Below are 27,025 nucleotides of genomic sequence, written 5' to 3' on the forward strand. Positions count from 1 at the left end.
GCTTCCTCCATTGCCGGGGAAACCCAAGCCTCCTGCTCGATCCATGGCCGCAACCATCTTGGTTGGGTTAATTTGCATACTCGCTCCTGATTGGCTGGTGGGCATGGCTTGTTGGTGTAGTGGAGTGATGGTTAATTTGCATCTTACTCTTTTATTAGATAGGATATTATGAATCATTATTATCATGAACATACAAGATTTGATATCTTTTTCTTCAACCAAATTTTACTTTTTATCATTTTTCTAAATTATTTTTTGAATTATATATGAGTGTTTATTCAAATATTGCCAGCAGTATGGGAGAGCAGCAGGTCATCCACAAAAATCTCCTTTGAAGCCCCTCATATGCCAACTGCTTATGTAGAGTATGACAAAGGTTACATTGGGAAGTAGGGATTACAGGCCTGAGGAAGTAGGAGGCTGGGGTGGGACTCCATTATTTGGGCAAAAGGTTGTTAATCTTTCCATGAGAATGGACTATATTCCATGGTTGACTCCCAGGTCCAAGGTTGACTCCTAGGTCCCAGGGGCATACAACTTCCCACCAGGTCAGAATGACCTTTCTTTAACCAACACAAGGCAATCGTGGTTAATAGAGCATGATTAATGTTTTTCATAAGCATAGCTAGTCCCCAATATTCTATTCTTGCCCCCAACATTTCACCACTGCTATTTCTATCATCTCATATCTATGAAGTTAGTTTTATATGAAAAGTCTCATCCTGCTGGACTGCATCTACTTCTGCCTTGAAAGCAGTTCCCAGGGATGGAATACACCAAATGCAGGATGGATATGTTTTCTATCAACTGAGAATTGTCAGAAACATTCCTTCAAAGCCCTTATAACCTTAGTTATGCTGCAACAGCAAATAATCTATTGCTGCCCCATTTTTCTAGAACTGCCTCCCTGACCAGCTCAGCTCTGGATTCATCCCAGGTATAGCCCTGGAAGTGGCATTCAGGGCTTTACCATGCTACAAGCCAGTCAGGTCACTTCTACATTAAGGGAGCCTACCATGACCAGCATAACAAAAATGGTCAAAGCAATGTATGCAGCAAGATCTAGATAATTTTGAGAGCAAATTAATTAGAACTGGGGACAGTGAAACAAGGAAGGGACTAGGATAGAAGCAGCAGCAGGAGAGAGCCTGGGCAGGGCTGCGTTGGCTCACTGGAAAGCCAGAGGAAAGGGGCCCTTGGCACAGGAACCGGGAGGGGGCTAGCTTTGGATGACCAGCCGCTGCCCATGGCTCCCCTGGTTGCAAGTCTCATGGGAACAGAGATGCTTGCATGTTGGGGAAGAGCAGGGGAGAGTGAAAGGCAGACACATGCACCCGGAAGGGGGAGGGTGCTACAACATCTTTGTTTACTCATCCCTCGGTGCACCCTTAGGGTATTTCCATATCTTGGTGATTGTAAATAATGCTGCGGTGAACATGAGAGTGCATATATCTTCTCAAGGTATGGTTTTCTTTCTTTTTTTTTTTGTCAAATAAATACATAGAAGTGGAATTCTTGAATCATATGGTATCTCCACTTAAAAAATGTTAACAATAACATCCACACTTTTTTTCATAGGGGCTTCACCAATTTACATTCTCACCAACAGTGCACAAGGATTCTGTTATCTCTACATTCTCACCCACACTTGTCATTTCATAGTTGTGGATCTTTATTAAAGTTTTAATAATGTTTGGCATATTTATCAGTACTTTTTTCCACTTTTATTAAATTTATTCCCATTTGTTCCATTTGATTCTACTGCAAATAGGTTTCTTTTGTTAATTTCATTATCGGATTGTTCATTGCAGTGTATAGAAACACAGTTTATTTTTATATACTGATCTCATATCATGCCAATCTGCTGTACTAAATCATCAGTTCTAATAGCTATTTTCAGTGGGTTCCTTAGAATTTTCTGTACACAAGATAAGTCATAGCAAGTGAAGGTAGTTTTACTACTTTCTATTCAATCTGGATACACTTTCTTTCCTTTATTGTCTAAATTGTTCTGGCTAAAATCACCAGTAAATTGCCAAATAGAAGTGGAAAGGCTGGCATCCTGGTTTTATTCCTCATTTTCAGGAGAAAACATCCAGATGTTTCCCATTAAACATAGAATTACCTGTGGATGGCCCATATTTGCTGATTCTCAGGTTCAGGAAAATCTTGAATCCTGATTTGCTGAGTATTTCTATCATGAAAGGACTTTGGGTTTTGTCAAGAATCTCCTCTGAGCCTCTTAAGATATTTTCGATTTTTATTCTATTAATCTGATGTATTACATTAGTTGATTTTGAGATGTAACCCATGCCCACATATCTACCTTGTCATGCTGCATATTTCTTTTCAGATGTTGCTGGATTAGGTCCTACTATTAGATAAGCTATTTTCTTTCTTTATAATCTACTAGTGGCCTGGTGCACAAAATTCATGCTCGGGAGGTGCCCCTCAGCCCAGCCTGCACCATCTCCAATCTGGGACCCCTCAGGGACTGAGGGTTGGGTTGCGAGGGACCAGGTTGCTGGTTTAGGCATGATCCCACAGGGATTGCAGTTGGACATCGCTCTTGCAATCCGGTACTCCTGGCTCCTAACCACTCACCTGCCTGTCTGCCTGATTGCCCCTAACCACTCTGCCTGCTGGCCTGCTCGCCCCCAACTGCCCCCCCTGCCAGCCTGATTGCCCCCAACTGACCCCCACTGATGGCCTGCTCGCCCCCAACTGGCCCGCCTGCTGGCCTGCTCACTCCCAATTGCCCCCCCCCCCCCACTGGCCTGATCACCCCCAATGGCCCCCCCACACTGGCCTGATCACCCACAACTGCCCTCACCTCTTGGCCCCTAACCACCTTTACCTCGGCCCCGCCACCATGGCTTTGTCCAGAAGAACATCCAGAAGGTCTTCTGGAAGGTATCTCAGTCTAATTAGCATATTACCCTTTTATTAGTATAGATAGAGGTCTGGTGCATGGGTGGGGGCCAGCTGGTTTGCCCTGAAGGGTGTCCCAGATCAGGGTGGGAGTTCCCTTGGGGTGTGGGGCAACCTGGGCTAGGGGCCTGTAGTGGTTTGCAGGCCATCCACATCCGCATTGGGGTGGGATCTCCACTGGAGACATTGCTGGCCTTGGCGAGGGGCTGGGGCAGTTTGCAGGTAAGCCATACCCTCATGGGGTGAGGGTCCTTGCTGGGGGGACATGGCCAGTCTGGGTGAGGGGCTGAGGGCTGTTTTCAGGCTGGCCACACACCCTTCAGGGTGGGGGTCCCCACTGGTGTACCTGGCCAGCCTGGGTGAGGGGCTGAAGGCTATTTTCAGGCTGGCCACACCTCCTTCAGGGTGGGGGTCCCTGCTGGGGTCCCTGACCAGCCTGGATGAGGGGCTGATGGCTGTTTACAGGCTGGCCACGCCCCCCAGTGGGGACCCTCACTCCATGGGGATGTGGCAAGTCTGGGTAAGGGGCTGAGGGCCTTTGCAGGCCCCTCCCTCGGCAGCTGGCCCTCGCAACCCAAGCCTCCTGCTCTCTCCGGCCTGCTTCATGGCCGCCATCCACAGGCCCCTCCTTTGGCGGTCGGCCCAGGTAGATGGGAAGCTTGGCTTCCTTCGTCACCGGGGGTGACCCAAGCCTCCCACCCACACCAGCTGATTCCATGGCCATTGCCATCTTTGTCCTGCTAATTTGCATATTCCCTCCTGATTAGCTGTGGGCATCGTGGAGTGACAGTCAATTACCATATTTCTCTCTTCTTAGTATAGATATTCACAGAAGAAATATGTTTGCAGTTTGTTTTTGTGGTGATGAATCTGAGCTGCCCTACTGACTGCCTATATAAGTGAGACAAGTCATTTAGCTCCCTAAGTCTCAGTTGCCTCTCTAACCAAAGGGGATCAAATTAGTGCTTCCATGTTTAGGAGTCTGTGAAGATGAAAAGTACTGAGCCAGTCCTCCCATGGTGCTGAGTGTCTTACACTTAGTAAGCCTCTATCAGTACATTTATTTTAAGTATTCATTTTTATATATTGGTTTTGGGTATACTGCTCAGTGGTTAGACAGTCATATACTATACAAGTGCATCATAAAGTGTCTTGATTATTAGTGTTAGCATTCCTGTTCTTATTTTCATTGTCATTGGCGTCATTCTAATATATAAAAACCCTGGGTCTGTCACATCCACAATGACTGGAGATTCAACCTACTGCCCAGGCTGCACACAGCAGGCTCTGGTGGGTGGGTGTGGGAACCCCTTTCACGTCCCGCATGGTTCAGGGTTCCGGTTCAGGGTTCGGGTTCTGGAGAAGGCCACACACAAATGAAAAAAGACTAGAAAAATATTAATTTGGGAAATGGGGGCCAGGCAGAAGCCCACCTCTAGTGGGAGGACTACCCTTTGCTTTGGCCTTGCCACCCCTTTTATTCAGGTTTGGGATACACCCATTGCCCTTAGGCAGGCAATTCCAGTAACAGGCAGATTATTTTATCAGTAAGGATTTACATGATTATTTGGTAGGGAAGTTGCTTCAGCTACCATTGTCTTAATTAGATAGGGAGGGTTGGCTCTGACCTTTCAGAGCTTCAAGGTTGATCAGCCTTCAGGTTCCTTGTCCACATCTTTCTATTAGTGAGACAATGATCGGTTTCTGGCAGGTGGGGACTTGTGGCAGCAGAGATGGGGATGGGGGAGGCGGGGCCCCCGGCACTCACACTCACTCACAACCACATACATGTACAGACACACACAGCGCCCACCAGCTCACAGCCTTTTCCCCCTTTCTTTCCCTCCCTCCCAGCTTGCTCTCGGAGCCTCTCTCAGAATGAGGAAACAAAACAGACTGGGCCTGCAGAGGCCTGGATGGAAGGGAGGGTGGGCAGAGAGTGGAGTGGCACCCACGGGCCCTGCCCCCTCCCAGCTGGGTAGGAGGAAGAAGGACACAGGGTGGCAGGGAGGCATGGAGGACTGCTGAGTAAAACAGACAGAGACTGGGTGAGATCAGGCAGGGGAGGGCAGTTGGGGGCAACCAGGCTGGCAGGGGAGGGCAGTTAGGGGTGATCAGGCAGGCAGGGGAGAGCAGTTGGGGGCAAGATCAGGCTGGCAGGGGAGGGCAGTTAGGGGCAATCAGGCAGGCAGGCAGAGGGGTTAGGGGCAATCAGGCAGGCAGGCAGAGGCAGTTCAGGGATCGGGCCTAAACCAGCAGTCGGACATCCCCTAAGGCAGTGGTTCTCAACCTTTCTAATGCTGTGACCCTTTAATATAGTTCCTCATGTTGTGGTGACCCCCAAACATAAAATTATTTTTGTTGCTACTTCACAACTGTAATTTTGCTACTGTTATGAATCATAATGTAAATATTTGTGTTTTCCGATGGTCTTAGGCTCTATAGCAGCGGTTCTCAACCTGTGGGTCACGACAGGGTCGCCTAAGACCATCGGAAAACACAGATATTTACATTACGATTCATAACAGTAGCAAAATTACAGTTGTGAAGTAGCAACAAAAATAATTTTATGGTTGGGGGACATCACAACATAAGGAACTGTATTAAAGGGTCGTGGCATTAGATAGGTTGAGAACCACTGCCCTAAGGGGTCCCTGATTGGAGAGGGTGCATGATTTTCATGCACCTGCCCACTATTTATCTTATAAACATTAAAACAGTTGCCCAGACAGTGTGGCTCAGTGGTTGAACATTAACCCTTGCACCAAGAGACTGCTGGTTTAATTCTTGGACAGGGCGCATGCCCGAGTTATAGACTCAGTCGCCAATGCAGGAGACAGCCTACCTATGTTTCTTTCTCATTGATGTTTATATATCTCTCTCCCTCTCCTTTCTTTTCTGAAATAAATAAAATATGTATGTCTATATATATACACATACATATATACATATAGACATACATATATATCATTTTTAAAACATAAAATCTAAACTGGCCAGTAAAATAACTCTGAAGTAATGCTTTTAATATAATTCTGTGATGACTGTTTTGATTTCATTTATGAGTGGTTATTTTTCCTCCTCTGAAATCTTCAAAATACATGCTGTGATTAGGATGTATTGCCTTCTTAACTAGATAGAAAAATGTCATTGATTCTTCCACTACTGCTTCAAACACCATGTCTATATTTCAGTCAGACCACAAGGAGAAATATTTTTATGTACAAACAAATATTTGTTCTTCTGCCATTTAAAGGTACTTCATGCTTTCTACAACAAAAAGGATCCATTGCTTCCTTATTTTCACTCAGATGTAAGAGACGCTGGTGTGCAACTTGGGAGTTCTCCAGTGAGCACTGAGACTGGCCCCCACACATGAAGGAAAAGGAAAGACCAAAGAAAGAGACAGACCACTCTAGATTTTTAAGTGGCCGTTCTAATAAGCAAAGGAACTTGCATACCAGGGAGGTCTTGGGTGGCCATTAGAGCAGTAGACCTCCACACTGCCCACCAGAATCTTCAAAGTTTACCTAGAAGCCTTCACTGGGTCACCCGGTCAGATGGGGTCAGCAACACATTGTCCTCTCAAACCTCCATCCTTGAAATGGCCCTTAGTTCTCCATCAGTGGACAGAACATATATCCCAAGGACAGGGGTGGGAGGAAGGAATCTGATTGCCCAGTTATAGCTCATTGATTGACCAGCTGTGGCATCTTCTCAGTGACCCTCGCACAGAGCAGCTGCTTGAACCGTGTGTGACTCGTTCCATTAGGGCCATATGCCAAGGCTACGGGGAAAATCTCTCTTTACATACAGGAACTCCTTGTGCCTTCTCAGTGGAGCTCTTTGATGAAAAGACCATCTTGTAGGGTGAGTCTTAAGACCTCATGGTTTCCATGGTGCAGGTGGATGTAGCAACACTAAGTCTATTCTGGCCCTTGTGTTTGCCATGATGGAGACTACAGGAACCACTTCATCTTACCCCTTAATGCAGTGGTCGGCAAACTGTGGCTCGTGAGCCGCAGTTTGCCACTCTGTTGACTAATGAGTTTGCCGATCACTGCCCTAATGTATCACCAATGGATTTCATGTAACCCACTTGGATTTTCTCTTATGATTGTAATATATAAAACTAGAGGCCCAATGCTTGAAATTCCTGCAAGAGTAGGCCTTCCTTCCCCTGGCTGCTGGCACCGGCTTCCCTCTGTCACTCGAAACCCGGGCTTCCCTCTGGCCACCTGCAGGACCTAGAATCCGGGCTTCCCTCTCAGCCCTGACTTTGTCCGGAAGGACATCTGATCTAATTAGCATATCATGCTTTTATTATTATAGATAAGGTACAAAACTCCATTCCCCAGAACAATATCTCAATCCATTGACATTTTGCTTCCTGACAATAAACTCACAAAAATTCTCGTGAGGTTTGAATGATTATTACATTGACAGATGGAACCCAGTTTTCTGATAAATCTCATTATTGCTGGATTAAACAGTTAACTGTGGTAGGCAACAAGAATGGCACCAGGTGTCTGGCTGTGCTCAAACCAAACGTGGGTTCAGCAGCCTGGGTACTTCAGTTCTGGCTAGGAAAGAATTCAGAGCAAGACCCAATTTGTAAGAGAACAGTTACTGGGTAAATTAAAGAGGTAGCAGAAGTAATTCTTAGAATAAACGGGCTTAGGAAAGGAGTTAAGGCAGTAACCGAAGGGTCCTTGGAGATTGGGAGGTAACCTGCCTTGAGGGTGGGGGGGAGTGGAGGGAGAAGGGAAAGGTACAGGTGTGCTCCAGGGAGGGAGAGCCCACTGGGTCCTCCTTCCTAAAGGTTTTAAGGGTGGAGATTTCAGGGGAGGTCCCATGGGAAGATGTGAATGGAATATTCTGTAGCTTTCCAGGTGTGTCCATTCAGGGATGTGGCTTCCACTGATGGATTGGCTGGCACCAGAGCAGGGGTCATTATTCATTGCAGCTGGTCCTGGGGTCAGCCCTGGCATTTTGTTGCTTAACTGGGCCTGGAGCTAGAGGAGGAAATGTCTCCCTGGGGACAAGGCCCCACCCTACAATTGACTGCCCATTGCTAGACACCTGGCCTTCCACCCTGGTGACCTCTGTACCTGGCCCATCTCCTTGCTCTGTGTAGGTCTGTGGAACTGCCTACAAGATAACCACAAGTAAGGGGTGGCTCAGAGGAGGGTGACTGAATCACCAGTGGGAACACATTTTTCATGTGAACAACATTTTCTAAAGGTAACCATTCTAAATACGCAGAAGTCACTTTTCCCGCTGGACATGGTGGCCTGTTTCTGGTTTCAATGCTCTTTCTGGGAATCTGGCTGTAGTTCTGGAAGGATACCACCCTAAGGCATCCCTGGTCCCTGAGCCTGGGCACCTTTTTGGCAAATGCACACGTCAGACTCCAGTTGTCAACAAAGATCAAAATGGAGCCAGATTCATTAGGTGCCTTTTAAGTGTATGTGTTTGCAAGGAAGAACCACTGTTCCCTGGGGGGCTCTCAGCCTTGCTCAATGCAAAGGTCCCTGGACAGGAGATCTGGCTGCTTTGGGCTCAGGCCTGTGCACCTCAGGCGCTAGGGGGCGGGTGGTGCGAAGTATCTGTCCTCTGAGCTGAGCGCCTGGTGGGTGGAGCTGCTGTGGGGGCCGGTGTGTGGGGCTACGGTGGGGGCGGGTGGGTGGGGCTATTTGGGGAGCAGGTGGGTGGGGTTACGCTCTGCTACTACGCGGAAGTTCACTGAGATCGTATACCCCTCGCATTTGTGTCTTTCGTCTGTCCGTGATCTGTACGGTGTTGGGAGCCGCAGGCGGGACTCAGGGAGGCCCAGGAAACTAGAAATGGTGAGTGTGCGGCCGGGCGTGGAGACGGGGAGGACGGGCGGGTGGAACCGCGGGGGTTGGACAGTCTCTCCACGGTAAGGTCCGGAGCCTGCGGACCCAAAGCGCCCGGGGGCTCCGCTGAAACTGCAGGCCCCTTGGGCTCGCAGTGTGGGGCTCAGCCGGGACCCGGGCGTCCAGTTTGTCCCCGCGGAAGGGCCTTCGGCTGCGGAGCGTGTCTGGGCAGCTCTGCACCCACATCCCCGCGGCTCCACAGTTGGTGCGGTGACCACGGGGAGGATCATTGGGGCAGTTTTGTTGTTTTCACTTCTCTCACACACACCTGCATGGTGTAGCCTACTACACACCTAGGCCATATGGTGTAGCCTGTGGGTCCTAGTCAACAAACCTGTACAACATGCTACTGTACTGAATACTGTAGGCAATTGTAATGCAATGGTAGTAAGCATTTATGAAAAGGTGCAGTAGAAATGTGGTGTGCAAGGTAGAAAATGGTACATCCGTGTGGGGCACTGACCCTGAGTGGGCTACAGGACTGGAGGTTGTTCTGCAGGAGTCAGTGATTGGTGAGTGAATATGAAGGCCTAGGACGTTACTGTGCAGGTCTGTAGACTTTATCACACTGTACACTTAGGCCAGGAAATTTACAAAACACAGATTCAATCAAGTCCAGGAGGCAATTATGCAATCAAAAGGCACAGTTAACACAAGACCTCTGAGGCTGCTGCCCGCATGAAACAGCATACTGTTTCACAGCAAAGTTTCCTTTCACTAAGTAGAAAGCTCACAACGATAAAGAGGATAGTATAGCAAATACATGAACCAGTTCATCATCATCAGGTATTATATGTAGTGAACATAACTGTATGTGCTGGACTTTCATAGGACTGGCCGCACAAGAAGCTTGTTTACACCAGCATCATCATAAACATCTGAGTAATGCATTTCCCTATGACACTGTGATGGGTATGACATCACTAGGTGATTGCAGTTTTTCAAATCCACTGTAATCTTTTTGTTTTATAGAAGGGATTTTATTTTCATTAAGTTATAATTGACATACAACATTATATTAGTTTAAGGTGTACAGCATAATGATTTGATATGTTTATGTATTGTGAAGTGACTATCACAATAAGTCTAGTTAGCATCTGTCATCATACAGACTTACAGAATATTTTTTTCTTGAAAAGAGAACTTTTAAGACTTACTCTTAGCAACTTTCACATCTGAAATATGGTATTACTAACTGCAGTCTCCGTGCTGTAAGCTGCATTTCCATGACTTATTTTATAACTGGAAGTTTGTACCTTTTCACACTCTTCATCCATTTGACCCCCACCCCACCCCCGTACACCACTCCTGCAACCTCTAGCAACCATCAGTTTGCGTTCTGTATCAATGGAGTTTTTATAAAGGTTCCACAGACAAGTGAGAATACACGGTATTTCTCTTTTTCTGACTTATTTTACAAAGCATCCTGCCCTCAAGGTCCATGAATGTGTTGTTACAAGTGGCAGAATTTCCTTTTCTAATGGCTGAATAATACAATAATAGTCCTCTGTGTGTGTGTGTGCACCATTTTTAAAATTGTTTAAAGTACTGCATATATCTCCTTTTCCCCTATTGACATCCCCCATGCCTCCAGGACAAGCCCCCTTCACCCCAGTGTCCATGTCCATTGGCTATGCTAATACGCATGCATAGAAGTCCTTTGGTTGATCTCTTACCCCTCTCCCCTCCCTTCACTTCTTTCTGAGGTTGGACTGTCTGTTCAGTGTTTCTTAGTCTCTGGATCTATTTCGGTTCATCAGTTTATGTTCATTATATCCCACATATGAGTGAGGTCATGTGATATTCATCTTTCTCCGACTGGCTTATTTCACTTAGCACAATGCTCTCCAGGTCCATCCAAGCTGTTGCAAATGGTGAAAGTTCCTTCTTTTTTATAGCAGCGTAGTATTCCACTGTGTAGACGTACCACAGTTTTTTAATCCACTCATCTACTGGTGGGCACTTAGGCTGTTTCCAAATCATGCACCATTTTCTTTTAAACATTTTTTTTTAACTCTCACCGGGGGTATTTTTCCATTGATTTTTGGAGAGAGGGGAAGAGAAAGGGAAAGACAGAGAGAAATATTGACATGAAGGAAACACATAGACTAGTTGCCTCCTGCACATGCCCGACCAGGGCCCAGGCTGGGAGGGGTGCTTGCATCCAAGGTGTGTGCCCCTGACCGGGAATCGAACGCGGTACCCTTCAGTCCACAGGCCGACGCTCTCTTCACTGAGTGATACTGGTTAGGGCTTAAACTTTTTTTCCAATAAGTTGACACAATAAATTAGTTTCAGGTGCCAACATAGTGATTAGACATGTACGTAACTTACAAAGTCTAATACCCATCAGATACCACATATGGTTAACAGAATATTATTGACTGTATTTCTTATGCTCTACTTTACATCCTCCTATTTTGTAACTATCAATTTCTACTTCCTTTTTGTTGTTGTTTTTGTTTGTTAATCCTCACTTCAGGATATTTTTCCATTGATTTTTTAGGGAGTGTGGAAGAGAGAGGGAAAGACAGAGAGAAACATTGATGTGAGAGAGAAACATCAATTGGTTGCCTCCTGCACGAGCCCTGACCAGAGCTGGGCTGGGGAGGAGCCTGCAACCAAGGTATATGCCCTTGAGTGGAATCGAACCTGGGACCTTTTGGTCTGCATTCTGGTGCTCTATCCACTGAGTCAAGCCAGCTAGGTCATGTGTTTCCTTTAAAAAATAATAATAATTCCTTATTGTTGAAAGTACTACATATACAGGCAGTCCTGGGGTTACGTCGGACTCGACATACATCGTTTAGTATTTACGTCGCCATCTCCCGTTTATTTATAAAAAGAAAAGTTCTGTCATTTTGAGGTATGTACTATACAAATGTGCTTTATGTTTTTTATTATTTATTGTATTTACCTCAAGTAAAGGTCAGGAATTGTTCTTTTAATTTTTTTTTTACCGTTTCACTTCATTACTGCTGTGTATGTGCTCCATGTGAGTGACATAGGTGCTTACGTAGGTGGGTTCCAACCTACATTACGTCGCGCTGTAGGAACGGATCTCCAACATAACCCGAGGACCTACTGTATCGCCTTTTTTCTCCAATTGACCCCCTCAACACCCACCTCTTCCTGCCCCCTACCCTAGGTGTTCAGCACCTTTTTGTCTGTGTCCATGGGTTATGCATATATGCATGCAAGGCCTTTAGTTGATTAGCTCCCACCCACCCTCCCCCGCCTTCCCTCGGAGATTCTGCACTCTCTTCCAGGCTCTCATGTCTCTGGATCCACGCCTATCATCAGTTTATTTTTTGTTACTTAGATTCCACATATGAGAGAGATCATGTGATACTTGTCTTTTTTTGACTGATTTATTTCACTTAGCATCATATAGTCCAGGTCCCTTCATGTTGTCTCAAATGGAAAGAGATTGTTCTTTTTTACTGCTGCATAGTATTCCGTGGTATAAACGAACCACAGCTTTCTTATCCACTCATCTACTGATGGACACTTGGGCTGATTGCAGATCTTTCCTATTGTAAATTGTGCTGCTGTGAACATAGGGGTGCATACATTGTTTCTAATTGGTGTTTCAGGTTTTCTTAGGATATATTTCTAGAAGTGGGATCACTGAGTCAAATGGCAGATCCATATTTAATTTTTTAAAAAACTCCATACTGTTTTCCATAATGGTTGCACCAGTCTGCATTCCCACATGCAATGTACTAGGGTTCCCTTTTCTCCCCAACCTCACCAGCACTTGTCATTTTTTTGATTTGTTGATGGCAACCATTCTGACAAGGTATCCTGTTGATTTGCATCTCACGGATGATTAGTGACTTGGAGCATTTTTTTTTATGTCTCTTGGCCATCTTTTATATTGGATTGTTTGTTTTCCTTCTGTTAAGTTGTAGAGTTTCTTATATAGTTTGGATATTAACCCTTTATTAGATGTATTATTGCTAAATATGTTCTCTCATACAGTGGGCTCCCTTTTCATTTTATTGATGGTTTCTTTTGCTGTGCAGAAGATTTATATTTTGATATAGTCCCATTTGTTAATTTTTTCCTTTATTTTCTTTGTCTTATGGCTGGTCGGCAAACCGTGGCTCGCGAGACACATGCGACTCGCAAGCTGCGGTTTGCCGCTCTGTTGACTAATGAGTTTGCCGACCACTGTCATATACTACTACCCTTTACCTCTTTGCACACAATATACTACAATTGCCTAATCCTTACAGCTTCCAACTACACGGTAACATTTAGTCTAGTCCAGTGGTTGGCAAACCGCGGCCATTCTGTTGACTAATGAGTTTGCCGACCACTGTCTTAGGAGATGTGTCTATAAACATACTGCTATGAGAGATGTCTCAGATTTTGCTGCGTATGGTTTCTTCTAGAATTTTTATGGTTTCACGACTTACATTGAATTTATCCATTTTAAGTTTATTCTTGTGTATGGTGTAAATTGGTGGTCTAGTTTCATTTCTTTTGCATGTATCTGTCCAATTTTCCCAACAACATTTAAGAGATTCTCTTGACTCCATTGTATGCACTTGCCTCCTTTGTCGAATATTAATGGAGTGTAATGGCTTGTTTCGATTTCTGGGTTCTCTGTTCTGTTCCATTGATCTATATGCCCGTTCTTGTGCCAGTACCAGGCTGTTTTCATTTTGGTGGCTTTGTAGTATAACTTGAAATCTCGTGTCATGATTCCTCCGACTTTGTTTTTCTTTCTCAAAATTGCTGCAACTATTCAGGGTCTTTTTTGATTCCATATACATTTTTGGAGTATTTGTTCTAGCTCTGTGAAAGATGGCAATAGGATTTTAATGGGATTTCATTGACTCTGTAGATTGCCTTGGGAAGTAGGGACATTTTAATGATGTTGATTCTACCAGTCCATGAACACAGTATATTCTTCCACTTGGTTATATCTTCTTCTACGTTTTTATTCCATGTCCTGTAGTTTTCCGAGTACAGGTCTTTTGCCTGCTTGGTTAAGTTTATTCCTAAGTATCTTAATTTCCTTTGTTGACAAGGTAAATGGAATTGGTTGTTTAGGTTCTCTTTCTGAGAATTCATCGTTGGTGTATAAACAAACCATCGGTTTTTGGGTATTGATTTTGGGTATTGATTCTGCTACATTGCCAAATTCATTGATTAAATCTAGTAGTGTTTTGGTGGAATCTTTAGGGTTTTCTGGGTACAATATCATGTCTTCTGCGAATAATGAGAGTTATACTTCCTCTTTTCCAGTTTGGATGCTTTTTATTTCTTCTACTTGTCTGAACGCTGTGGCTAGGACTTCCAGTACTATGTTGAATAAGAGTAGTGGAAGCGGACATCCCTGTCTTGTTCCAGGTCAATTTGAACCACGCTTTGATCGTAAAACAATTTATTTTTGCCCATTGAGTATGATGTTGGCTGTAGGTTTGTCATATATGGCCTTTATCATGTTGAGATATGCTCTCTCTAGTCCCACTTTGCTGAGAGTTTTTATCAAAACTGGGTGTTGGATTTTGTCAAATGCTTTTTCTGCACCTATTGATATGATCATGTGAGTTTTGTCTTTCAATTTGTTTATGTGATGTATCACGTTTATTAATTTGTGAATATTGTACCAGCCTGGAATAAATCCCACTTGGTCATGGTGTATGATCTTTTTAAGATATTGCTGGATGCTATTTGCTAATACTTTGTTGAGTATTTTAGCATCTATGTTCATCAGAGATATTGGTCTGTAATTCTCTTTCTTTGTAGTGTCTTTATTTGCTTTTGGAATTAGAATAATGCTGGCCTCATAAAAAGAGTTTGGAAGTGTTCCTTCCTTTTGGATTTTCTGAAATAGTTTGTGGAGTAAAGGTGTTAGTTCTTCTTTGAATGAAGAACTCCCCTGTGAAGCCGTCCGGACCTGGGCTTTTATTAGCTGGGAGTTTTTTAATTACTGCTTCTACTTCATCAGTTGTTATTGGCCTACTCAGGTTTTCTGATTCCTTCTGATTCAGTTTTAGGAGATTGTATTTTTCTAGGAATTTGTCCATTTCATCCACATTGTCCAGCTTGTTGGCATATAGTTGTTCATAGTATTTTCTTACAATCCTTTGTATTTCTGTCTGTGGTGTCATTGCTTACTTCTCCACTTTCTTTTCTGGTTTTACTTATTTAGGTCCTCTCCCTTTGTTTCTTTTTTTTTTTTAACTTTTAAATCTTTATTGTTGATATTATTACAGATGTTCCTCTTTCCCCCCCCATAGCTCCTCTCTACCCGGTTTCCACCCCACTCCAGGTCTTCCCTCACCTGCCCCCCCACCACCGACCTCATCCATAGGTGTAAGCTTTGTCCAATCTCTTCCTGCACCCCCCACGACCTCCCCCGCCCCCGCCCCGAGAATTGTCAGTATATTTCCTTTCTATGCCCCTGATTCTATTACATTCACCAGTTCTTTTCATCAGGTTTTTTATTCATTTCATTTTTAGGTTCACTTGTAAATAGATATGTATTTGTTGTCACTTTGCTGTTCATAATTTTTTATCTTTACCTTTTTCTTCTTCTTCCTCTTCTTAAAGAATACCCTTCAGCATTTCATATAACACTGGTTTGGTGGTGATGAACTCCTTTAGTTTTTCCTAGTTTGTGAAGCTCTTTATCTCACCTTCAATTCTAAATGATAGCTTTGCTGGGTAGTATAATCTTGGTTGTAGGTTCTTGCTATTCATCACTTTTTATATTTCTTGCCACTCTCCTCTGGCCTGCATAGTTTCTGTTGAGAAATCCGCTGACAGTCGTATGGGTACTCCCTTGTAGGTAACTAACGGTTTTTCTCTTGCTGCTTTTAAGATTCTCTCTTTGTCTTTTGCCCTTGGCATTTTAATTATGATGTGTCTTGGTGTGGTCCTCTTTGGATTCCTCTTGTTTGGGGTTCTGTGAGCTTCCTGGACTTGTAAGTCTACTTCTTTCCCCAGGTAAGGGAAGTTTTCTGTCATTATTTCTTCAAATAGGTTTTCAATATCTTGCTCTCTCTCTTCTTCTGGCACCCCCATAATTCAGATGTTGGTACTCTTGAAGTTGTCCCAGAGGTTCCTTACACTATCTTTATATTTTTGGATTCTTCTTTTTTTTTTTTTTTGCTTTTCCACTTGGGTGTTTTTTTGCTTCTTCGTATTTCAAATCTTTGACTTGATTCTTGCGATCCTCTAGTCTGCTGTTGAATCTCTGTATATTATTGTTTTTTTAAAAAATATTTTTTTATTGATTTCAGAGAGGAAGGGAGAGGAAGAGAGGTAGAAACATCAATGATGAGAAAGAGTCATTGATCAACTGCCTCCTGCATGCCCCCCATGGGGGATCAAGCCCGAAACCCAGGCATGTGCTTGACTGGAATCGAACCTGGGACCCTTCAGTCCACAGGCTGACGCTCTATCCACTGAGCAAAACCAGCTAGGGCACTGTATATTATTCTTTATATCAGTCAGTATATGCTTAATTTCTGATTGGTCCTATTTCATATCCTTGAAGGTCTCACTAAATTTCTCAGAGGTTTCTAGAAGATTCTTGAGTAACCTTATAACCATGGTTTTAAACTCTATATCCAGTATTTTGCTTTCATCCATTTCTTTCATTTGTCACTTGTTTCTTTGTCTCCGCATTTTGGCTGCTTCCCTGTGTTTGTTTCTATGTACTGGGTAGCTGCGAAGTCTCCTTGAGTTGATAGAGTGGCCTTGTGTGGTAGGCGTTCTATAGGGCCCCATGGCTCAGCCTCCCCAGTCACCTAACGTGGACGCTCTTGGTGCACCCCTTTGTGGGCTGTGTGCACGGTCTTATTGTAGTTAACCCTTGATTGCTGTTGGTATCACTGGGATGAATTGACCTCCAGGCCAATTGGTTGTGATGACCAGCTGAGTCTACACTGGAAGATCTGTTGCACAGGAAACACCCTTATGGGGCAGGACTTGCTTCAGTGGGGCTTTGGTGCTCACTGAGTCTGCCCCTTGAGTGTGTCTCTTATGGATGTGAAGAGTTGTAATCTGGTATTGTCTCACACTGACCACTGGGTACACTGGCTCTTGAATCTCCAAGGAGATGCAAGGTCAGCCACTGTCTGGGGCCGCCCAGCCGGAGCTACAGAGATATCTGCAGATTCCTCCTGTTTGTATGGGGCTGCGCCTTGGCCCTTCTTTTGGAAGCTCTGGGCTCTCTGACCCAGCTGCAGTTTGACAGGTTTTAGGCAGAGAAAGGACAGGCCATTCATATGCAGAAGCCGATGCACTCAGCTTGGGTGGGGTTGTAAATTGGGTGGGGCAGGGTCTCTGGGAATCACCAGAGCGGAGCAAACGGCAATGGCTGCCAGTGAGCCCTGCACCGGAGAGGTCCCTGGGTCTGCGCGTCCCGTGCCCCCACGCAGGAACAATGATTGCTGCAAGCACCTCTGATAGAAAGCCGCCCTTGTGTTTCTGTCCCAATGCCAGACAGTCCAGTTTCTCCCCGTATGTGTCTGGGTCCCTCAGAGTCTCGCCCGGAACTGGAGTTCAGAGCAAGCGCAAGCTTCTATCTTCCTTCCGATTAAAAGAGCAGCACATCCAGGTGCCAGCACTTTCTGTGCCTCCACACTTCTTATCAGTCTCAATGCACTTTCTTCACCTCTCTAGTTGTGGAACTTCTACTCAGCCAGCTTTCCCACGGTTCGGGGTGGTAGTTGTTCTGCCTTTTAGTTGGAATTTTGATGTGGTTGTGAGAGGCAAGTATAGGTGTTTACCTATACCGCCATCTTGATTCTCCTCTCTTTGTTTCTTGATAAGTCTGGCTAACAGTTTATCAATTTTGTTTATCCTATCAAAGAACCAGCTCTTGGTTTCATTTGATTTTTTTTTTTTTGTATTGTTTTGGTTTGTTTGTTTTGTCTCTATGTAATTTGTTTCTGCTGTAATCTTTATTGTTTCCTTCCTTCTACTTACTCTGGACTTTTCTTATTGTACTCTTTCTAGTTCTTTAAGTTGTAGGGTTAAATAATTTATTGTGGGTTTTTCTTGTTTTTTGAGGTATGCCTGTAGTGCTATGAACTTCCCTCTCAGGATGGCTTTTGCTGTGTCCCAGAGATTTTGGGTTGTTGTGTGTTCATTTTCATTTGTTTCCAGGAAGTTTTTGATTTCTTTCTTGACCTTGTGGTAACCCATTCAATATTTAATATTAGGCTCTTTAGCCTCCATGTGTTTGAATGTTTTTGGGTGTTTTTACTGTAGTTCTGGAGAATTCTCTTGTTCTTTCACTTGGGTTGTCTCCTCATTTTGGCTATCTGTTTGGGTTTGGGAGTATATGCTAAGTAGATCCTCTATGCCTCTCAAAGTTTAGTGCAGGACAGTGTCAAATGTTGTTTCTGACTAATTTCATTCCACTGTGATCGGGAAGATGCTTGATATGATTTCAATCTTCTTGATGTTCTTGAGACATGTTTTGTGTCCTAATGTGGTCTTTCTTTGTGAATGATCTGTGTGCACTTGAGAAGAATGTATATTTTGCTCTTTGGGGTGAAATGTTATATAATTGTCAATTAAATCTATCTGATCCAGTGTGTCCTTTAGAGTCACTGTCTCCTTGTTAAGTTTTTGTCTGGAAGATCCATCCAGTGAAGTCAGTGGGGTGTTGAATTCTTGTACTATGACTGTAGTGTTGTCGATCTCTCTGTTAAAGTTCTTTAGAAGTTATGTACTGGTACTTAGGTGTTACTATATTGGGTGCATACATGTTGACCAGGGTTATATCCCCTTGTTGGATCCATCCCTTTGTTTGTGCTGTGATGGCCTTCATTTTAAAGTCTATTTTGTTGGCTATGAGTATTGCTACTCCAGCTTTTTTTTCTTTTCCATTGGCATGGAAAAATTTATTCCATCCCTTCACTTTCATCTTGTGTGTGTCTTTTGTTCTGAGGTGGGTCTCTTGTAGACAGCATATAATTGGGTCATGTTTTGTATCCCTTAAGCTAATCTATGCCTTTTAGTTGGAGCATTTAATCAATTTACATTAGGATTATTATTGCTAAGTACTTATTTATTGCCATTTTAATTCTGTATGCCTAGGTTTCTCTTTGGTTCTTGTTCTCATTATAGCAGTCCCTTTAGCATTTCTTCTTTTTTAAAAAAATTAAATTCTTTATTGTTTACATTATTACATATATATCCATTTTCCCCCATTGACCTCTCCCTAGCTACTCCCACCCCCAGGACATGTCCTCACTCCCCTCTGTCTGTGTCCATTGGTTATGCTTCTATGCATGCATACAAGTCCTTTGGTTGATCTTTTATCCCGCACCCCTCCCCTGCCTTTCCTCTGAGGTTTCACAGTCTGTTTGATGCTTCTATGTCTATGGATCTATTTTAATTTTATTTTTATTTATTTTTTTAAAATATATTTTTATTTATTTCAGAGAGGAATGGAGAGGGAGAGATAGAACCATCAATGATGAAAGAGAATCATTGATAGGCTGCTTCCTGCACGCCCCCTACTGGGGACCAAGGCCACAACCTAGGCATGTGCCCTTGGCCGGAATCGAACCCAGGACCTTTCAGTCTGCAGGCCGACGCTCTATCCACTGAGCCAAACCAGCCAGGGCAGATCTATTTTTATTGATCAGTTTATGTTGTTCATTATTATCCACAAATGAGTGAGATCATGTGATATTTATCTTTCTCCAACTGGCTTCTTTTGCTTAGCATCATGCTTTCCAGGTCCATCCATGCTGATGCAAATGGTAAGAATGCTTTCTTTTTTACAGCAGCATAGTATTCCAATGTATAGATGTACCACAGATTGTTTTGTTTTAACCCACTCAATTGCTGATGGATAATTAGGCTATTTCCCAATTCTTAGTGATTGTAAATTGTGCTGCTATGAACATAGAGATGCATATATTCTTTTTAATTGGTGTCTCTGATTTCGTGGGATATATTCCTAGAAGTGGGATCACTGGGTCAAACAAGAGTTCCATTTTTAATTTTTTGAGGAAACTTCATACTGTTTTCTACAGTGGTTGCACCAGTCTGCATTCCCACTAGCAGTGCACTAGGGTACCTTTTTCTCCAAACATAGGGGTGCATATATCCTTTCTGATTGGTGTTTCTAGTTTCTTGGGATATATTCCTAGAAGTGGGATCACTGGGTCAAATGGGAGTTCCATTTTTAGTTTTTTGAGGAAACTCCATACTGTTCTCCACAGTGGCTGCACCAGTCTGCATTCCCACCAGCAGTGCAAAAGAGTTGCTTTTTCTCCACATCCTCACCAGCACTTGTCGTTTGTTGATTTGTTGATGATAGCCATTCTGATGGGTGTGAGATGATACCGCTTTGTTGTTTTGATTTGCATCTCTTGGATAATTAGTGACTTTGAGCATGTTTTCATATGTCTCTTAGCCTTCCTTCTGTCCTCCTTCGAAAAGTGTCTATTTAGGTCTGTTGCCCATTTTTTGATTGGATTGTTTATCTTCCTTTCGTTAAGCTGCATGAGTTCCCTGTAGATGTTGGAGATTAAACCCTTATCGGTGATAACATTGGCAAATATGTTCTCCCATGCAGTGGGCTTTCTTGTTGTTTTGTTGATGGTTTCTTTTGCTGTGCAAAAGCTTTTTATTTTGATGTAGTCCCATTTGTTTATTTTCTCTTTAGTTTCCATTGCCCTAGGAGCAGTATCAGTGAAGAAGTTCCTTCGGCATATGTCTGAGATTTTTCTGCCTGTGGATTTTGTACGAATTCTTTATAAATTTTGGATATTAACCCCTTATCAAATGTATCATTGCCGAATATGTTTTCCCATTGTGTAGAATGTCTTTTCATTTTGTGAATGAAGCTTTCCTGCCAGCAGAATCTTTTTAGTTTGAGGTGGTCTCATTTGTTTATTTTTTCTTTTGTTTGCCTTGCTCAATGGGACATGTCATAAAAATATTAAGAGAAATATTAAGAGATTTTACTGTAGAAGTTTTACATTTAAGTCTTTAATCCACTTGAGTTAATTCTTGCATATGTTGTAAGAAGGAGATCTAAGTTTCATTTTTTTGCACGCATTTTCCCAACACCATTTATTGAATAGACTGTCTTTACTTTATTGTATGCACTTGTCTCCTTTGTATATATTAACTTAACATATAAGTTTGGATTTATTTGTGGGCTCTCTGTTCTCTTCCATTGGTCTATATGTCTGTTTTTATGCTGATACCATGCTGGTTTGATTACTATAGTTTTGTAATATAGTTTGATGTCAGGTAATGTGATATCTCTAACTTTGTTCTTCTTTGTCAAGATAGCTTTGGCTATTTGGGGTCTTTTGTGGATTCATATGAAATGTTGGATTACTTGTTCTAGTCCTGTGAAAAACATCATTGGTGTTTTGATAGGAATTTTGGTTCTGATTGGTCAGTTCCTATGCACTGAATATATAGATCACCTTGGGTTGTATGGACATTTTAATGATGTTAATTCCTCTTATTTATGAGTATGGTATTTGCTTCCATTTATTTGTATCTTCTTCAATTTCTTTCTTCAGTGTCTTATAATTTTATGAATACAGGTCTTTTACCTCCTTGCTTGAATATATTCCTAGGTTATTTATTTTCTTATGCCAAATCCATTATACTCTTATGGGACTACCATCCTATATGAGGTCTGTTGTTGATCATAGGTTATGTGGCTCATGACTGTATTAACACATTGAGGACCAGTAGTTTTATTGCTAGCTTTACCCAGTAGTCAGATAAGTTTCTATTGAATGGGTAAAAAAAAACAAAAAACATTTTACAAAGTTTTAAAAAGATATTAGCTTGTAAGAACATGTAATAAATAACTTTAATATGCAATGGGTATTTAATTTTAAGGCATGCCTTTAACATTTACTAGTATGGAAAACACTCTGTCATAAGAAAACACCAGAATGCTCATGATCTGCCTGCAATGTGTTAAGTTTTGCTTTTGGTGATGTGACTTGACATAAATGATTCATTGTGCACCAGTTGTCCCTTTTTTTAATAGAACAGACTCAAAATTTGAATTATTATTTTCCCATAGTTAATGAATGGCTGTCTTTAAAAAGTGTATTGTGTGTGTGTATTTCCAGGTAGCTAATAACCACCTGGAAGTAATTTGCATCAAAGCTTTGTGCCTCTCCCTCTCTTTCCAGGATCTTTCCCCGGGAACAGCAATCCCCTGAGAAATCCTTTGGGTGGTTGCTCTGGGGTAACTTTCTGTATGTTGTACATCAGCCCTGCCTCTCCCCTAGTTTGTGACCTTTAAACATGTTTTCACGTTATTTTAGTCTCAGGTTTTAAATGAATAAAAATGTGTGCAATCATTGCAACTTAATACAAAGTGTAAACTATTTTAAGTTTTCCTGACACAGTGCCTCTCAGAGAAATAAAATACTTTATTGTTACACTCAGGGTCCAGTGCACGAATTTGTGCACCTTGAAAGGAACTGTGGGCCATGAGGCTGCAGTGGACCCAGGGGTGGGTCTCGGCCCATACTTCGCGCCCCCGCCCAACCCCTCCCTCCGGGTCCCCAGTCCCCTGTCTGCCAGCAGCCCTGCTCTCGCCTCCGCTGCTCCCATGCCCTGATGGTGCCAGCCCCGCTCACATCCACTAATGGCGCAGAGCATTTGGGGTTGGCACCAGCAGTGGGTGCAAGAGATGGCTGCTGGCCCCGATCGCCCCTCAGGAGCAGAGGGAGGTGGAGGAGCCCTGAGGGGTGATCCGGGAGCCGGTGTCGGGAGCTGGCGGTGGGTGCGAGCAGCGGCTCTGGTGCCAGAAGCTGGTGGGATCTGGGCCAGCGCCCGCAGCCGGTGCAAGCGCCGGGCGGGATCATGGCACCCTGGGAGCAAAGAATTTTCAGTAACCACCAGAGACGCACGCCGATGACAGTGTCTGGTGCCCCGCCTTGGTCATGTGCCCCCTTCACCTGCTCCATTATTCTACCCCGGCCGACGCCTGCCATGTTCCTTGCTCTGCAGTCTGCTGCTGATGCGTGCCATATTCCACACACGCCCCCTGGTGATCAGCCGCACATCATAGCGACCGGTTGTATGGTTGTTTGGTTATTCCACCGTTCATCCTATTTGCATATATCTGGGTTTTATATATATAGGTTGCATGTATTACATTATTGTTTGGCCTGTTTCCTTCAGTGTGGGTAGGAATATTTTAAGGTCTATTATTTTGAGTGAGTCAAATGGATTTTTAGAGCTTAGACTGGAGGTGTTGAAGTATGATTAATAGTTTACAAAACAAATTTTTGCCATGGGAACAATAATAAATTAGCATCTTTTTTTTAAATGCAATAGTAGATACTTGTGGATTTTCTTGTTGAGCTAGCAAAGTGCCTTAACCATTTTAATATCTTCTTTACACATGAACACTGGGTTTAAGCCTGTTTGCTGATTGTACAAACACAGGCTTTGAGTCACTTGAAACATCAGTGGTGGCCCAGAGCAACGTCAGGGAAGAGCAGAGGTCTGAGGCCAGGTGCTTTAAGCTAAGGAAGCCCCCCCACCCACGCCCTTGAGCCTGCCAAGGGAAGTACTTGAAGGCCCACTGACCTTCCTGGGGAGCCTCCCCCTGCAGGTGTCCTACCTGCTCACACCCACCATGGAAGGAGCCTTTACAGTGAGAGAAGCTACAGCCCTGGAGAGCTGGGGAACTAGTGCACCTGCGTGAGGGGGTGATGCCCCTTCTGAGGTTTTAGTTGTGGTCCCCTGGACCTGTTCCTAGGCATAGGTTGAAGTTTTGCATCCAGGGTGTGGGTGCACATTGAGAAAATCTGGGAAAGTCAGGAGTGTGTGTCCTGGGTTAGGGATTGTGAGATTGGGAGTTCATCTGGGTCAGAACCTTACAGTGAATCCAGCTGAGCACCCCCTCACTGTGAGCTGCAGCCTGAGAGAGGGAGCACGTCTGTTGGCGGTGGCATGGTGGGAACAGCACCTCGTGTTAGACCCAAGAGGTTGGACCGGATCTGGGTTCAGCAGCATAGGTGCTTGGATTCTGGCTGGGAAGGAATTCAGAGCCAAGACTCAAACTATAAGAGAACATTTATTTGGGAAATCACAGAGATAGAAGAAATAATTCTTTACGGAATGGAAATTCATAGAAGGAACAAGTTATAGAGGTAATGGAAGGGCCCTTGGCTCTTAGAAGTGAGAAAGGTAGCTGTTACCGGCCTGGGGGGATGGGTGTGTGAAGAGAGGTTGGGACATGCTCCCAGGAAGGAGAACAAGCTGGGTTCTCTGTCCTAGGGGTTTAAGGGTGGAGATTTTAAGGGAGGTCCCGGGGAAAATCTTAGAATATTCAGCAGCTTTCCTGATGTGTCCCTTCACGGTCTGGGTCTGCACCGATTGATTGGTTGTGGCCAGGGCACAGGTCATCATTCAGTGCAGCTGGTCCTGAGGTCAGCCCTGCATCCCTTTTCTGGCTTTGCTGCTTTTCTGGGCCTGAATAGAAGTGTGGCCTAGAGGTTATTTCTAGGGGGAAAAAGGTCTGGGCTCTAAACTGCATGGCAGCAATATGCTACGGGATGAAAGGTCACCCTGGGATGAGGTCCCAGCCTACAGTTGTCTGCTGCTAGGCATGACCTTCTGCCCCTGGCCCATTCTCCTTGCTCTGCTCATGTCTGTCTAACTGCCTAGCACATTTCCATTATTCCCCAGGGAGAGGGGGGTATTGAAGCTCCAGACTTCATTCCTGGGGTGGCTGCTCAGGTGTCCCTCCTCTGCTCCCTTAGGGACTGTAACACTCCAGGGGTTCTGCAGAATGTGGAACCTTCTGAAAGTGGCTAAACAGGCTGCTCATCTGAGCTGAATCCAATGTATGTGTTTCTTTCCTTCAGAGTCTTTATGCGTCACCTAGGGAAGCCCTTTCACTCTAGTTTCCCTGAGAATGAAAATGTCCATTGATTGAATGTACCAGGTAGAAAAAAAGAGAGAGAAAGATTGAGACATCCCAGCAGGGTGGCTCAGTGGGTGAGCGTCAACCTACGAAGCAGGAGGTCACTGTTCCATTCCAGTCAGGGCACATGCCCGAGTTGCAGGCTTGATCCCCAGTAGGGGGCATGCAGGAGGCAGCCAATCAATGATTTTCTCATCACGGATGTTTCTATTTCCCTCTCCTTTCCTCTCTGAAATATATTTAAAATACATACACACACACACACACACACACACACACACACACACACACACACACAAAGAGAGAGAGAGAGAGAGAGAGAGAGAGAGAGAGAGAGAGAGAGAGAAGATGAAAAAAGAAAGGAAATTTGTGAAAGCAAACAGATTTTTCTTTTTTCTTTTATGTAAGAGAAACTCCAAATGTAAAATGAATGTATTTAAGTTTTTAGGCACATTTTAATTTTTTAAAATATATTTTTATTGATTTCAGACAGGAAAGAGAGGGAGAGACAGAAACATCAATGATGAGAGAGAATCATGGATTGGCTGCCTCCTGCATGCCCCCTACTGGTAATCAAGCCTGCCCAAAACTCAGGCTTGTCCCTGACTGGGAATCTAACCATGATCTCCTGGTTCATGGGTCAACACTCCACCACTGAGCCACACCTACAGGGCACAGTTTTTATTTTTAGATCACTGTATGGCATGTTTCTAGAGCAAGGACCTCAAACTCTTGGCCCCCGGTGAATATTTTTGTGGCCCAGCCAAAATAATGGTATGTCAGAACCGTTCTAATAAAAATTTCATAACTTAATTTTTACAATATCCTGTTTTATGTAATTATTAATAACGAACTGCAACGTTTGCTAATGACTGATTACTATAATCATGTTGCATTCATTTCCCTTACGCACTTTACATGCAGGCGCACCATTTTTCTCCATTAATATTAGCAGGGAATATTTTAGTAGCCGATTGCCACATCATTAGTCTTGGAATGACTTATTTGGTGTGGACAACAGGAAGTATTTCACATTTGGAGAACAAGAAAAATAGGTTTATTTGAGATAATCTTATTAATTTGTGCAGTTATTCAGTGTCTGGTAAGTTAATGTTCAAGAAAACATATTAACTTTTAAAATGTTCTATTATTTTATGTTAACCATTAGTCATTTATTTCAGCTCTTTGTATTGAGCGTGTCTCTATCAAATTAAATGTACGTTTCTATGAAAATTGAAGCTTTTGTTTTTTTGCCGCCCACATAAACTTAAACCTTGTTTATTTGGCCCATGAGTTTGACATGCTTGTTCTAGAGCAGGCGTCCTCAAACTACGGCCCGCGGGCCACATGCGGCCCGCCGAGGACATTTATCCAGCCCGCCGGGTGCCGCTGCCTGTCCTGCTTAGCAGCCGACTCGTCCCGGGCCCGCAGTGCGCATAGGAATTTGTTCATAGTTTTTTTTTTTTTAAACTATAGTCCGGCCCTCCAACGGTCTGAGGGACAGTGAACTGGCCCCCTGTTTAAAAAGTTTGAGGACCCCTTGTTCTAGAGCGTAGGTCACCAACTTTTCGGACCTCATGGGCCCCCAGTGGACCGGCCGTTGCCGACCGCTGTTCTAGAGACCTTAGAAATGGTCATATCATTGACTTTTTATGGTAGTTGATGTGACAACTATGAGAACAGTATGTAAATTTCTGAAAATTGAATACATTTTAGGAGTTAAACTGTTACTATTTAAAGAAATTAAATTCTAGAATGGTTAAAAATAGAGTATGTAAATTTCTGCATGTATTTGCACTACATCTGTAAAATAGAAAAATGCACCTTAAGACTCACTGCCCACATATGCTGGTCCCTCCAGCACTGTTTCTCCAGTTACCTCCAAATACAGTTTCTTAGCAAAGGTCCCACTGTATACCAAGTCTAGCCACTACCGCTGGATGCTCCACACCACTGTGGTGGGCAGGGCCTCAGGAAGTACCCAGGATGAAGCCAGCAGAGTTTATCAGATGCAAACAGACCAAAATTTGGCCGTGTGAGGGAGTACTCTGTATAGGTGGTGCCTGGAAAGGAAAAATGGCCCCAGACCTAGAGCCACACAACTCAGTCTGTGCCAGATTCTCCAGGAACCTGATCTCTGCAGGACAGGCCCACTAAGTGTGAGGCAGGTGGGGCTCGGGGTCTCCCTTGAGGGGGAGGTGCCCGTCAGGCTTGGGGGTAGGTGGGTGGAGTGGCACCCAGCCTTGAGCACCCAACTCAGGCTGTCCTGGATTCTGCCCTC

General features: G+C 43.8%; 1 protein-coding gene across 1 annotated transcript in view; it reads left to right on the plus strand.

Annotated features, from left to right (window-relative positions):
- Nucleotides 1–8,674: 8,674 nt before the first annotated feature.
- LOC308250539 (uncharacterized protein) overlaps nt 8,675–27,025 on the plus strand; it is a 30,581-nt gene continuing 12,230 nt past the window's right edge. The window contains exon 1 of the mRNA XM_080673251.1: nt 8,675–8,780. Coding sequence (XP_080529377.1) covers nt 8,778–8,780 — 3 coding nt within the window. The 5' untranslated portion in view covers nt 8,675–8,777. The remainder of the gene's footprint in view (nt 8,781–27,025) is intronic.

This window comes from Plecotus auritus (genome assembly GCF_963455305.1).
Source record: "Plecotus auritus genome assembly, chromosome: 6".
Taxonomy (NCBI): domain Eukaryota; kingdom Metazoa; phylum Chordata; class Mammalia; order Chiroptera; family Vespertilionidae; genus Plecotus; species Plecotus auritus.